This window comes from Mus caroli, unplaced genomic scaffold (genome assembly GCF_978045245.1).
Source record: "Mus caroli unplaced genomic scaffold, Mus_caroli_1 scaffold_13, whole genome shotgun sequence".
NCBI lineage: Eukaryota > Metazoa > Chordata > Mammalia > Rodentia > Muridae > Mus > Mus caroli.
The window spans coordinates 1,205,016-1,220,004 of record NW_028227268.1 but is presented as its reverse complement, the minus strand read 5'-3'; the positions used below and the strand labels follow the sequence as shown (position 1 = coordinate 1,220,004).

At 50.1% G+C, this 14,989-nt stretch overlaps 1 protein-coding gene across 3 annotated transcripts; it reads right to left on the bottom strand.

Annotated features, from left to right (window-relative positions):
* Nucleotides 1-10: 10 nt before the first annotated feature.
* On the bottom strand, nt 11-7,157 carry Dus1l (dihydrouridine synthase 1 like). 3 transcript variants are annotated; one of them, XM_021175509.3, is made up of 15 exons: nt 6,987-7,157; nt 6,247-6,493; nt 5,669-5,777; nt 5,039-5,089; nt 4,607-4,719; nt 3,814-3,896; nt 3,477-3,580; nt 3,141-3,285; nt 2,821-2,917; nt 2,645-2,733; nt 2,032-2,177; nt 648-685; nt 457-532; nt 277-359; nt 11-199 (listed from the first exon to the last, which is right to left on the bottom strand). In XM_021175509.3, exons 2-15 carry the CDS (start codon nt 6,481-6,483, stop codon nt 188-190), a joined length of 1,383 nt encoding a protein of 460 aa, XP_021031168.1. In that variant the 5' UTR covers nt 6,484-6,493; nt 6,987-7,157; the 3' UTR covers nt 11-187. The 3 variants fall into 3 exon arrangements, with proteins under 3 accessions (XP_021031168.1, XP_021031166.1, XP_021031167.1); XM_021175507.3 differs by having other exon boundaries at nt 11-359; XM_021175508.3 differs by lacking the exon at nt 6,987-7,157 and adding an exon at nt 6,690-6,971 and having other exon boundaries at nt 11-359.
* Nucleotides 7,158-14,989: the final 7,832 nt, after the last annotated feature.

The window sequence follows — 14,989 nt, the reverse complement described above, 5'->3', positions numbered from 1 at the left end:
TCTCTGCAAATGCTTCTCTGAAATGGTTTATTGTTCAGTGCTGGAAACACAAGTGTGGGAATGGGGCAAGTCCAACCAAGCTGCCCTTGGTGCAACATTGCCAGACCCCACCTGCAGACATCAACAGGTTCTTCTGTGTCAAAGAGGAGATTCCCTGAGTAAAGGCATTTCCTTAAGTGTCCAGGCTTCAGTGGCTGTCCTGGGGTGGGGATGGCTCTTTCAGGCTAGGGCACTACCCACGACTTCAGAGAAACCACTTGGTGTCACAGGCCTCACCTGCTGGGCTTCCTGCAGTCCAGGCTGGGTCCCTTTCCAGGCCAAAGACTTCTCTAATTTGGTCTTAAAAAGCAATCCATGACCTGACAGAGAGGGCGAGAGGAGAATGGGGGTCAGGAAGCCAAGGCTTCCACTGATGGTGGTGGGTGAAAGGGTTGGTTACAGTGGGCATCTGCTCACCTGGGCAATCTGCTGTCTCTCTGAAAGCTCGCTTCTTGCAGCAGCCACGACACAGATTAAACACACACCTATTGCCCTGTGTATAGCAAAGCTAATGAGCTGAGGTAAGTAGTACCAGACTCCAGCAGCACAGGGAACACCACACCCACCAGGACTGCCCTGCCCACAGGACAACACAAGGGCCAGCTCACCTTTGGATTTCCACACTGGTCACACTTGGCATATTTGGCTGGGAAAAAAAATAGGGCAGGTTGAATGAAATGAATGAGGAGGGCAGAACGAGCAGCTGCCCCCACCTCTACAAAGATTGATTATATATACAGTGTTCTGTCTGCATGTGTGTCTGAATACCAGAAGAGGGCACCACATCTCATTAGTCATGGATGCTGGGAATTGAACTCAGGACCTCTGGAAGAGCAACCAGCAGAAGCACTCTCAATCTCTACACCTCTACAAAGCTTGCTGTGGCCACTCAGGCCAGGAAACAGAGTAAGGACAGAGGATGTAGCTAGTTATGACAAGAGATGGCTGGCAGCAGACCGAGTGGCCTCACTGGAAAGCAGGTGGGCTGCCCACTCGACCCTTAGCATCCAGAGCCCTAGGTCTGTTACTCTCTCTCACTGAAAAATGGGGCTTCCAAGTACAGTGGCTTAAGCCTCTGGTCCTAGTAGTCCAGACTACTGCTGAGTCTGAAGTCAGAGCAAACTACACAGTGAGATCCGAGGCAGCCTGGATTACAGACTGAGACCTATGTCAGGAAACAAAAGAGGGGCAAAATGAGAACTCATGTCCTAATGCCCACTCCCTGGGGTACAGAACTGCTGCAGGAGAAAATGCTATAGCGTTTCCTTCATAAGCAGTCTGTGCAGGACTGTGATATGGTCCTTCCTGCTGTCTCAGCCTTGCAAAGCTCAGATTAAACTCCCAGGGAGCTGCCACCAAACTTCTGAACCTCTAGGAAGTAGCTGAATGTGTGAGCCCAGATTGCCAAAATGGCTAGGACATAGAGGACAATATCCTGGACTGAGACCTCAAGCTGCACACCCAGAAACCATACTGAAAAGTCCTGAGTGTCTATGAGAGACTAGTACCTCCAACCCCATCAATCTGGGTCAGAATCCTGACCCACCAACCACTATCCAAATACATAGCATCCTAGCATGTTTCCCAGAAGCTGCCAGTTACTGCTTGAAGACTGAGCCCCATGCAAGGGTAAGGTGCATCCAGGTCTCAGCAGGCCGAAGACAGCCCTAATGACTCAAAGTCTTTGTCATACAGGCAAACTGTGGTCACTTGAACAGCACCTGGCTGAGAGGCTTGTACAATGGCCTTGTCTGATACACTAAGAGGTTTATAGCCATACACTATAGATGAGATTCAAAGACCCTTCCCAGGTTCTTAGTGTCATAAAGTCTGGTCTGGGCACAGGATGGCTGGGAGAATTGTCCCCAGGCATGTCTCCAGAGACAGTACACTTGACAGGCCTGGGCTCCTATCCCTAGTAAACATGAAGAGAATGAAGAGGTTTCTAGGCAGCTGCCCAATAAACCTGGCTTCAACAGGAATAGCACTCACGTTTCAGGGAAGGGTCAAAGGTTTTGTGAGGGTTCCTCAGTTGTTTCTTCAGCTTATTCTTGGACAAGCCCTCCATGCTGCCTTCTTCTTCCTCCAGAGCCCGCTTGCTTCGACCACCACTATTCTCCTTGCTCCCTTCCCTAGGTCTGAAGGGGAAGGACAGTGAGCAGCACCACAGACCCACTCACCAGTGCTAAATGGGCAGCTCTCAGGAGAGCTCCAGAGCAGAGAGATGCCAGGCCTGCATGGGTCTCCCACTCATCCCAGGCAAACAGGGCTTGTCCAAGAACATAGGACATAGGTACAGTTCACACAATACAACGGCTAACAGAAACTAAACCTTCCTGGAATGACATGTAAGGTTCAGGGGCCCAGGGTCTTCGACTGACATCACAGATGATAGCCTGCCCACTTTAGAGATTCCAGCCCCAGGGTCTACCTGTTAACCCTAAGGACAAAGCCACATAGGACTACCGACCTCGAGTGAGTACCCTAGACACACAGACTCTCTCCTTTTCCTTCCTTCCCCCAGAACAGGGACTTGCCTTAGCAACTAGAGCAGTGGCAAAGGGCACCTGTGCATATACTCCCACTGTTGGCTGGCTCGGCTCACCCTGGCCGGATGTACGGCTGGCAGATCCAATGGAAAGCAGGTAAGTTGTCAGCTGGCCTCACTCCTTCTTGCTGCCTGGACATGTCCTCCTGTAAAAGCCCAAGGCCTGTCAAAGACCTAAACTGCTGGCCCACTACAGAACTTGCTGGGTTCCCATGCACCAGCCCTGCACCTGCCTGACACCGAAGCTTTAGCGCCTGGCTCACAGCAGCCACGCCCTCCAGGGTCTTCACTTTGGCCAGCTCTTCTCGAAGTTGCTGATGTACCTGTAGCCTGAGGCAGATGCCTGTCACTCCCAGTCACCACCTGGGCCAAGTCCTAGGCACAAGGCTAATTATCTCTTCCCACCGAGGCTCCTGCCCTTACTGCCAAGCCACCAGCCCTTCAGCAGACTTGGTGGCCACGTTGTTTTGGGAAGACCACAGAACACTCCAGGCAGGGTTCTGACATTGCCTAGAGAGACCCACTCTCAACCCCTGCCCAAAGAGCAACTCACGTGTGGTGCCACAGTTTGAAGAGGTGGGCCCGGACATACGACAGTGGACAAGGGTGCTGCCGCACAATGTCCAGGTACTCCTCGGCCAGCTCCCACACAGCAGGACTCCGGCCCTCAAAGAGGGCAGGGTTGTGCAGGTTCCCCTCTGGGAAGAAGGCAAGGCAAAGCTTGGGACCCACTCCTGGCCTCTCAGGTCACTGGCTAGCTATAGGGTCAGCAAGTCTGAAAAATGGTCCGAGAGCTTGGTTTGGGCTCCTTGGAAAGACATGACAGTGAACACTATCTTAAGCAGACCTACAAGGACAGACCAAGGCTGAGGCAAGGAACAAGGCTCACCTGCACTCATGACTCCCTGCACGCCGGTGTCCTGGATGCACCGCTCCACATCCTGCAGGCATCGGATGTTCCCATTGGCAAACACAGGGATTCCCACAGCCTTCCTGTGGGGGGAAGAGAAGCCTGACCCTATACCATGCCAGGGCAGTGCTAAGCCAGGAGGGGCAGAAACCAGCCACCAAGTTCTATCTTGTTGAGACACCTTGGCTTCTATGGCATTATTGCCTTCCCTCCCAGATAGTTATAGGCATCAGGTAATGCTGAACACCCACCCCAAGGTGTGGAACTAGGCTTATGCTGCTTCCACAAAGTCACCCGACCCACAGTATCTGCTCACCGAACAGCCTTGATGTGTTCCCAGGAGGCTGTTCCTGCCATGGGCCCCTTCTGCTCCTTGGTGCGCCCATGCACAGTCAGCAGCTAGGACAGACCAACACTTGGTTCAACCCTGCTCTACGCAAAGGTCTCACACCAATTACAAGGGACCTGCTCAGGTTTCTCAGCTTTCCATGCTGGGAGGAACCAAGGCCATCTGGCATGGTTCTGTCCCTGGTCCCAGGGTCTTGAGAGCCCTGCCCCTTTGGAAGAGCCCCAGGCTGCAATCAGAAAACATAAGTCAAGAGGCAGAACCCTGAGTACAGGAAAAATCTGAAAACTCAGGATGCAGGGTGCTGAGTAAGGGTGGCTCCTGCTGTTTCCAGAAACCACATGTCTCAGAGTATACTTGGCCAGGCTCAACATGCAGGATGGAAGAGGACCAGGTCTGAGACCCCCATGGCTTATGCCCAGGCTTCCAGAGAGGCTGGATACTGAGCTCACCTAAAGGCAGCCCTGGCTGATGTCTACAGAGCCCTGAGATGTGGCAGTGAACCCACTGTTACTCTCCACGCAGACAACACCCTGGAGCTGGAATGCAGTTTTTAGAGGTCTGAGGCCAGGGTACCAGGTCTTAAAGAAGTGGGGCTAGGAGGAGCCCACTGCCTGCTGGCTGCAGCCCCCACTCAAGAGCTGCAGAAGCAAGAGCCACCTCCTGGTGTTGGAAGATTGTCATGGAGAGCTAGACCATACTCAAACGTGAGGCCAGGCTGCCTGCTAGACCCCAACAACCGCCCTGGGAGCCATGGCCTCACCTGACAGCCAGCCTTCTCCAGCATCTGGGCGTACCTCACTGTCTTGTCAATTTCTGGGAAGACACGAATTTTGCACGTGACAGGAACAGAGAGTCGCTCATGAGCCAACAGAACTGAGAAAAAAAGACAGCCTCTGAGGGAACCAGTGTCACTCCAAGGTGGCCAAACCCCAATATGTCCCCATGGGGCACTGGGAGCTAACAGGAGTAAGGACACTATCCTAGCACTTCATGTCTGATCCTAAGGGGATAGTTGGTATACACCAGGGGACTCTATAGTCACCTCCTTCCAGCAAGGAAAGTACTGTGGCCAAGAGCCCCCAGGGGGATCACCGGTGTCCTCGAGCCCCAACCAAGCAGCTGTGCTATGAGCCCTGTCAGACTGTCTCTGGGGCGACTCACTCACTGACACAGTGGTATACAGCCAACTCACTCATTCTTTGAAGAAGGTCCCACTCCTCCTGCAGAAAAGCACCATAGTGACCTGCAGAGGATGAGAGTGGCCCCCATTGCACCCACACTGCTATCAACCCCCTACTAGGCCAGCTCCTCAGAACACAGGGGACTCCACAGCTAGGCCGCGTGTATGAGCACCAGCTTCTACATGGCCTCCCCAAGGTCAGCAGAGGCTCTGGGGAGAGCAGAGGAAAAGGGAAGCCAACCAGCTTCTTAGCCCTGACTCTGGAGCTCTGCCTGCTGTCAAAACTCCAAAGTGGGCCACACAGCCTAAGATCATAATGGGTACTTGGGGACCCAGTGGCCTGAGTTGTGGGATCACAGAGCCAGGGACCCACACCAGCTGGACACATTTATCAGAAGGATACCTATGTGGCCAGCAGAGTCTGGTCCCCAGTCAAACACCTGAGGACTCGCCAGGATGTTCAGAAAAAGGGCTGCTTGCTGGCTACAGGTGCCACCACAGTCAGAGGCAGGGATTAACTTTCCCTATGTGCACCAATACCCAGGCTCCACCGGAACAGGCCTGGACCCCTTATTTGGAGGCCTAGTGGGCCTAGCATTGGCCTGGACAGGTGTCAACACAGGACTGGAGCAATGACCTCACCTCTCTTGGCTATCATCTGTGGGCAGCCCAAGTTCAGGTCAATGGCGTCACAGTAATCTTGTGCTAGGAGAGCCGCCTGGACAAACACCTCTGGGTCATTGGCACAGAACTGAAGAAAACACGAATGCCACCCTCGGTCAGCCCAGGCCTAGGACTCTCCCTGCCTAGGCCACCCAGCCCTGTAAGGAATCCCATGGTGACTCAATGAGCTATGGTCTTTCCACCGACATTGACAATATGATAACCACTAGGAATATGAGCTGTATATGACATGTAACAGAAGCCACTGGCACAGACTTGTAAAGAACTATTGGTTCTCGACAGGAGGGTACTGAGACAGAGACGAAGGATCAAGGTGACACTGGTGCTACACTCCTCACGTCCACCAAGCTGCCCCTTCACCGGGACTTTGGCTAGTTCCCAGTTCTGGGGATACCCACTCAGCAGCAAATGTCATGCAGGACTTCAGGGACCCCAACCCTTCTCCTGGGTTATATGTATATGACAGGGACAGCTTGGGAATGCTGTCCTTATATACAGGGTTTGGAGCTCAGGTGCTACCCAGTCCCTCTGCTCACCTGCACAATGAGAGGCCTGTCCTCGGGGCACACATCACAGTACAAGTTCTCTTTGCGGTAGTTAGCATCTCTAACGAAGACCTGGGCATGTAGCATAGGGGTGTAGCATAGCTGGGCTCCATGGCGGCGGCTCAGAAGTCTCCAAGCTAGCTCACTCTGGTCCACCATGGGTGCCACCACATGTCGGGCACCCCCCAGGGTGCGGCTCCAAAACTCAAAACCCTGCAGTTTGGGCATCCTCTCCACACTAAGGGCAGAAGAGGAACAGTGCTCATTTCAGCCATGGTATACCATCATACCCCGGGAGGGTACAAAGTTCAACTCAAGGGGCTGACCGCTCCGCTCTCCCAAGCACACGGTGAAAACAGGAGCGGTATCCGTAGGCACAGGGTCGAGCTGCCCTCCCTCCACCTTTCTGGCAGTGACCCTGACATACCACTCACCCTCTCTGGACCTTCTCCCCTCATTTACTACTGGATTAAACGCCAGCCTGGTGCAGCGGGTGTGGAGGATGAACAGGTCTGTGGAACCTGCTCAGCTGAGACCACCCAGCTGCACGAGACCTGATGCCGCCTCGGATCTTGGGTTGGGAGAGCAGTGAGCACGTCAGCCTCGACGGCTCCTTTCCTGGTCCGGCCCAGAGACCCCTGCGCTGCCCCTACCTAACCCCTGGGCTGGCTGGGGCCCGAGACCGCACCGGACAACGTCCACGGGGCTTGAACTAGGACTACTTCCCGCACCGTCGGAGCTGGTCGGGGCTCGATGAAGGCCTGTGGCTGCGGGCACACTCCAAAGAAAGGGGCACACAAGGCCCCGTAGCCTCTGCCTGACCCGCGGCGCCGCCAGCAGGACCCGCACGAAGGCGGCGATAGCCGCCAGGCTCTGTGGCTCAGACTCAGCGCACCGCCGCCGGAAGTGCCGGAGCCGGAAGCGCACTGCCAGGCGCTCCGCACGATCTGCGGTGCAGCAAAAAATAAAGTCCTCGGAAACTGCAGCTCAGCGCTGAAGGGACCGGCCTTGTGGAAACGGGAGTTGAGCAAGTACAGACTGCGCATGCCTGGGGCCACGCTGTCCCTTCCAGACAATTGGCACTCGGAGGCCTTTCCTCCCACCTCTATCCCTCAACCCACCTCCGCAATCCAGGAGCAGCCCTTGGTTCTGCAGACACAAGACGTAAATTTAGTACACCACCACAATAGAAAACGAGATAAAGATTTATTACTTCAGATCCTGGATAGGAAAGGCTACAACAGGCCAGGCCTTTGTCGAGTAATGAGTCGCTTGCTAGAGGGAAGGAACACGCATAAAGAAATATGTGGCCCGGCAGTGGTGGCACATGCCTTTAATCCCAGCACTTGGGAAACAGAGGACTGGCCCCAGATTTCTTTTTTTTTTTTTTTTTTTTTTAACTTTTTTTTTTTTTTAAAGATTTATTTATTATATGTAAGTTCACTATAGCTATCTTCAGACACTCCAGAAGAGGTAGCCAGATCTCGTTACGGATGGTTGTGAGCCACCATGTGGTTGCTGGGATTTGAACTCTGGACCTTCGGAAGAGCAGTCGGGTGCTCTTACCCACTGAGCCATCTCTCCAGCCCTGGCCCCAGATTTCTGATTTCGAGGCCAGCCCGGTCTACAGAGTGAGTTCCAGGACAGCCAGGACTATACAGAGAAACCCTCCCCAGCTCTCCCCAGCTCTCCCCAGCTCTCCCCAGCTCTCCCCAGCTCTCCCCAGCTCTCCCCAGCTCTCCCCAGCTCTCAAAAACAAAAATAAAAAAGCGTTCTTTCCTAAGTTCTTTTTGTCAGGGTATTTTAAACAGGAAACCATACTATGGCCGTAAACTATTATTGTTTTAATAGTAGTGCTGTATTTCACAGAGATAGATCTACCAGACTCTGCCTCCCAACACAGAATTCAAGGCCTGAACCGCCATGTCTGAGTTGTTTGACTGCTCTTTAATCCTTCTACACTGCTTCCACGCACCTCGAGTTTTCAGAATCCAGAGTTTGTATCGTGCAACTCACATGCTTTCAGCCTTTCCCTCTGTGGTCAGACTTCCAACTCCACAAACCACTGAGTCCTGCTCTCCAGCCTTGGTACAATTGCTGATACATACTTTATAATGATATATGTATAACAGTATAATGATATAATGTAATATATATGCATTACTCAAGCCATTTATGATACTTTAATTTTCTGCCTTGTAAGGAAATGACAGGAAGCTGGGTGGTGACACCACACCTTTGATCCCAGCACTCAGGAGGCAGAGGCAGGAGCAGCTCTGTGAGTTGGAGGCCAGCCTGATTTAGATCAGAGCTAATTCAGGATAGCCAGGGCTACACAAAGAAACCTTATCTCGAAAAATAAAATAAAAAATAAATAAGAGGGGCAGGAGAGATGGCTCTGAGATTAAGAGAGTACTAGCTGCTCTCCCAGCGAGCGGTCCTGAGGTCAGTTCCCAACACCCACAAGGCAGCTTTTTGTCTGTAACTATAGTCTTATGGTTTCCAATGCCCTCTTCTTTTTTGGGGGGAGGAGGGAGGGGGTGGTTTTGAGACAGTCTCCCAATGCCCTCTTCTTGTGTGCAGACATACATACCGATAAAACACCATATACAAGCCAGACATGGTGGCACATGCCTTTAATCCCAGCACTTGGGAGGCAGAGGCAGGCAGATCTCTGAGTTCGAGGCCAGCCTGGTCTACAGAGTGAGTTCCAGGACAGCCAGGGCTATACAGAGAAACCCTGTATCGAAAAACCAAAAACCAACCAAACAAACAAACAAAAAAACCCCACCATATATATATAATTATTTTTAAAAAAAATGAAAGAAGAAACTGCACACCCACAGGCGGACATGACCCACGGCCGGACATGACATGATGGTGCATACCTTGAATCCCTGCCCTCCAGATCCCTGGCAGGCGGATCTCTGAGTTCACGGACGACGGCCTGGTTTACAGAGTGAGTTCCAGGACAGTCTGGGGTACACAGAGAAACCCTGTCTCAAAAAAGCCAAAAAAACAAAACAAAAACAAAAACAAAAACAAAAAAACCAAAAGTATGCCCCTTACACTTACCCACTTACAGTGTTATGGTCTGATACCCCAGGGCAGCTGTAGCCAGTCTGTCCCATGTCTGCCAGCTATTTCATATTGTTGCTGTAACATGCCTCTCAGTCATTGACACAGAGAAGTGACTTGGCGTAGACTGAGAACATGCTGACCACATACCCTGCTTTGTTCTGAATGGTCTGTATGTGGTTTGCTAATCTTAAGGCCGGGCGTGGTGGCGCACGCCTTTAATCCCATCACTTGGGAGGCAGAGGCAGGCGGATTTCTGAGTTCGAGGCCAGCCTGGTCTACAAAGTGAGTTCCAGGACAGCCAGGGCTATACAGAGAAACCCTGTCTCGAAAAACCAAAAAAAAAAAAAAAAAAAAAAAGAATTCCACAAAGCTTTGTGTAAGACCCATCAAATCAAAGGTCAATAGGAATTGCTACGACTAAAATATCTTGAGTAAGAACTTCCTGCACCTGTGTGTGAACTCACTGTGGTTTCTTTTTCCTTATAAGATGACAGAAAAATATGCCCATTGTCATTGTTCAGATAATTCTGAGCTATGTCCTTGCTCTGACCAGTTTCCGGGTGTGCGTTCAATAAATTATTCTTGTTTAACTGAAGTCAGTGTTCACATGGTTTGTGCGGTGATTCTTGAACCCCAAGGATAGCAGTTCTGGCACTCTTGATCTTGTCTATAGATCTGAACTTCTACCTGGTACAATTGCCCCTTGAGCAAAAATTTCTTCTTCTTCTTCTTCTTCTTCTTCTTCTTCTTCTTCTTCTTCTTCTTCTTCTTCTTCTTCTTCCTCTTCCTCTTCCTCTCCTTCTTCTTCTTCTTTGTTTCTTTTTTGAGACAGGACAGGGTTTCTCTGTGTAGCCCTGGCTGTCCTGGAACTCACTCTGTAGACCAGGCTGGCTCAAACTCAGAAATCCACCTGCCTCTGCCTTCCAAGTGCTGGGATTAAAAGCGTGGGCCACCACTGCCCGGACAAAAATATCTCTGTCTTTATAGATCTCAGTTTCCCTTGTTTATAAATCTCTGAAACCAAAAAACTAAGAGGAAGGAAAGAAAGAAAACAAAAGCAAACAAAGAAAGAAAAGACAAGGAGGCAACAGCTGGACTTAGTGACACACATTTGTAGTTCCAGCCAGCCTGGAACTCTCCATCCTCCTGAGTGTTGAGACTGCAAACATGTCACCACACTTCAGCTCTGGCTGGTTTTCTTTGTGTTCTTAATGTTTGAGTTTGCTGAACTTCTTTCATCCATAATTTTTTTTTCAGAAATATTTCAGCCATTCCTTTTTTTATTTTCCTTAACGGGGTCTCTAACCCAGGTTGGCCTTGAACTAGGTTTCTAGCTGAGGATCTGAGAATGAGCTTGAATTCCTATTCCTTGGGTCTCCCCACCTGCCAAGTACTTCATTTATGCTGTGCTGGAAATCAAACCCAAGGCTTGAATGTATTGGCCAATCGCTCTACCAGCTCAGTCACATCCCCAGACCTTTCTTACTTTTTCCCCTTACTCTTCTTTTGTCTATGCAACAGCCTAAGTTTCCATTGTCGACAGTCTTGCCTGGATCCAGTGCTGCTTTGTTTTCTGAGATCCCCTTGGCTGAGCAAGGGCGTTCTCTGCTCTTAGGTTGGTCTGCCCCCTAGTGGAGCCTTCCAGCACTGTTTGTTAGCTGAGGCAGCACAGGCCACCCCAGCGTCAATAACTGTCGACCGGGAAGGGGCAGCCTGTGATTTCCACTCATCTCTCTTGGCAGGGACTCAGTGTCTTACTGTAAGGCTGGGTAAAGACGCTGAGGCTGGGTTCCTCTTCTTGCCTCCCCAGAGCTGAACTTCCAACATCCAGAGGGCACTTAGTGAGAAAGGATCCTGGCAGATGTTTGAAGGCAGAGCTGGGTGGTGAGCCTTTGATAGTCTGTGCCCTGGAGGAGGGGCTTGTCCTTAGCTGCACCCATCTAGAGTGGAGCTTGCATCACGTGGGCAGAGAGGAGGAATGGGCCAAGGCAAGTGCCCCAACTCACTCCCTCCCTGGCAGGATTTGGTAGATTTTCCTGAACGCTGTTTCCCTTTTGGCTGAGAGTCCTCAGAACAAGTTCCAGGACTTTCAATGACTTTCTGGAGACTTCTCACCAGAAAAGGCTGCTTTGCTGGGGACAGCCCTCTGAACCCCTCTGGCCACCGGCGTGTGGGGCCCTTTTAGTTCAGTATGACTCACACAGATGCCCAGATGTTTTTAGGGTCTGCCAAGGTGTGCCCTTTGTTCCCTTCTTCAGTTTTCCTTTTTGAAACAGGGTCTCACTATGTATCCTTAGCTGGCCTGGAATTTGGTAAACCAGACTGGGCTCAGACTCATATAGATCAGCCTGCTTCTGCCTCCTAGGAGCTAGGATGAAAGTGCTTGGGCGGTGTGTGCTGCTGTGCCTAGAAACAAGATCTCAACAGCAACAGCAGCTCTAAGAACTACCCCTTATGTCTCCCTCTCTCACCCATCCTTCCTAATACACAAACATGGCGTTATCATTGAGTTTTCAAACAGGGTCTCACATGGCTGACTTGGAACTTACTCTGTAGCCCAGACTAGCCTCAAACTCATGGTGGTCTTCTTGTTTCAGGCCCCCAAGGATTAAAGGTGCGCTCCACCAGCCTGAGCTTACCCGTCTTTCCCATTTGTTGACCTGAAGTTCATGTCTCCTTTCCGTACTCATGGCTCTCTTTTGGACACACGCAGTCCATTTGTTCTGTCAGTCACATAGAGTAGATATGTAGGCCATCTCCAACATTTTCAACTTTACATTGTTTTACAATGAATGTGTGTGTTTGTATGCACATGTGTATATGTGTGTGTGTGCATGTGTATGTATGTGCATGTGTGTGTACATGTGTATGTGTGTGCATGTACATATATATGTGTGTGCATGCATATGTGTATATGTGTGTGGTATATGCATCTGTGTATGTGTGTATGCAGGTATATGTGCATGTGTGTATGTGTGTATATGTGTGTGCATGTGTATAAATGTGCATATCTTTGTGTATGTGTGTTCATGTATGTGCGTGTGTGTATGTGTGTGTGTGTATGCATGTAAGTGTACTTAGGACACTTTCCAAGAAGTGCAAACACAGAGGTGATTTTTCTGTGTGCTGCCAAATCTCCCCCTTGAGACCCTTTGTTCTACGCCTCCCAGTCAGGTTGCTTATGCCAGCTTCCCTGTAAGCTCCACAGCACTCTGTGGTTATGTTTGCAACTGTGTCAACCTGACAGATAAGGAGCCATCCTCCTGGTTGTGATTATCATTTTTTATTTCCCTTATAATGAGAGGTTGAACATCGTTTTATATGGTTTGAGGTCTAATTGACTATTATTTTATTTATAAATCCCTTCTTAAACAGCTTCATGGAGGCATAATTAATATTTTAAAAATATATACAAAGTGGCAATTACATGTTTATAGATACCAGTATATACAAGTGAAACTGTTACAGTCAGATAATGAAAGTGTTTATCGCTACTCCCGGTTTCCCTGTGCCCTTCCCCAACTCTCTTCATCCATGACATGTTTGTTGCTTTATATGTGAACTTCTGTAGGGCTTTATTCGCATGGAACTGTGTCGAGTTTTTGGTTTGGGCCTGAGGTGCACAGCTCATTCTTTCCATGGCTGAGCAGTGTACTTTTATGGAACGTTCTAAAGTGTGTTTCTCCATTCACCTGTTTATGAATCTGGAGTGGTCTCTCCAACAGTTGCTGTGAATGTTCTTGTCAAATCTTCATGTGGACAGAGGGTAATTTATTTATTTTTGGTTTTTCGAGACAAGGTTTCTCTGTGTAGCCCTGGCTGTCCTGGAATTCACTCTGTAGACCAGACTGGCCTCAAACTCAGAAACCCACCTGCCTCTGCTTCCCAAGTGCTGGGATTAAAGGTGTGTGCCACCACTGCTCAGCAGAGGGTAATTTATGTACCTAGGAGCAGAATGGCAGATCATATATGCTTTTAAATGGATTTCATGTAGCCCAGGCTGGCCTCAAATTCTTTATGTAGCCAAAGATAACCTTGAATTCCTGATCCCTCCCACCCTTCTACCCAAATGAGTGCTAGGGTTACAGATATGTGCCACTATATCTGAATTCTTGTGTCATCTCCTCCTCCTCCTCAGTGGTGTGTGTGTGTGTGTATAAAAGGATTTATTTGACTTATTCCTCCCAATAACAGTCCATTATGAAAGGTCGTCAGGGCAGGTTTCAGAGATCTGGAGTCAGGAACTGAAGCAGAGGCCACAGAGGAGCACAGCTTGCTGCCAATGTGCAGCCCTGAGCCATGCCCACACATCATCTGTCTGGGACTTCTTTGGTGACTGCTGTGGACTCTGCATTACAAACATAAATACCCAGTCCCTGAGGCCATCTCACCCATCCAGTGAAGCATGTGAGTCATTGCCTCTCTGCACTTCTGATCTATATAGTCTACCGAAACTGTCTCTGTCAGAAAAGAAAAGAAAAGAAAAGAAAAGAAAAGAAAAGAAAAGAAAAGGGGAGGGGAGGGGAGGGGAGGGGAGGGGAGGGGAGGGGAGGGGAGGGGAGGGGAGGGGAGGGGAGGGGAGGGGAGGGGAGGAGAGGAGAGGAGAGGAGAGGAGAGGAGAGGAGAGGAGAGGAGAGGAGAGGAGAGGAGAGGAGAGGAGAGGAGAGGAGAGGAGAGGAGAAAGGATTTAGGGGGCCAGAGACATGGTTTAGCAGTTAAGAGCACTGACTGCTCTTCTAGATGTTCTGAGTTCAGTTCCCAGCAACCACATGGTGGCTCACCACCATCTGTAATAGGATCTGATGCCTTTTTCTGGTGTGTCTGAAGACAGCTATGGTGTACTTATATAAATTATATAAATACATACATACATACATACATACGTGATTTATTGTATGTGAATGAGTATTTGCCTAGACATATGGTGGCCTGTGGAGGTTGGAAGATGGTGGGGGATTCCCTGGAACTGGAGTTATGAGCTGCCATGTGGGTTCTGGGAAACAAACTCAGGTTCCGGAAGAACAGTCAGTGCTCTTAACTCCTGAGCTCTCTCTCCAGCCCCCAAAACTGTCTTAAACGTTCCTCTGTGTACACTCGGAATTGTATGACAGGGTCTCCTCTATGTACCGGGAGATGATCCTCCTGCCTCACCTCCCAAGTGGTGGGGATCAGGCCACCATACCCAGCTCTTATGTCAATCACTAAACCTGCGCTGGGGAACTAAGAGAAGAAAATACTGTATTTATCCATGCTTTTTGCTTTTCCACTTTCTTCCTGATATTTTAAGGCTCTCTTTTGTTGGAAAGGCTCTTTCTTTCTTTGCCACCTAGATTGCCCTTGAGCTTCTGATCCTCCTGCCTCAGCTTTTTGTTTTTCAAGACAGAGTTTCTTGGCTGTCCTGGAATTCACTCTGTAGACCAGGCTGGCCTTGAACTCAGAAATCTGCCTGCCTCTACCTCCCGAGTGCTGGGATTAAAGGCGTGTGCCACCACGTCCGGCCTACTATTGAGGTTTTGAGATAGGGTTTCTGTTTAACAGAACTGGCTGTTCTGGAACTCACTCTATAGACCAGACTGTACTGAATTCACAGAGATCCACCCACCCGCTTCTGCCTCACAAGTGCTGGGATTGGAGGTGTGCACCACCACTGCCT

Excerpts from the sequence above, each read along its gene's own strand:
- Dus1l (XM_021175507.3), bottom strand. The coding sequence starts at position 6,483 with ATGCCCAAACTGCAGGGTTTTGAGTTTTGGAGCCGCACCCTGGGGGGT. Across the intron at positions 3,581-3,813 it reads GAACACATCAAGGCTGTTCG|GAAGGCTGTGGGAATCCCTG; the intron begins GTGAGCAGATAC and ends TTCCCCCCACAG. Across the intron at positions 533-647 it reads ACCAGTGTGGAAATCCAAAG|GGCAATAGGTGTGTGTTTAA; the intron begins GTGAGCTGGCCC and ends TGCTATACACAG.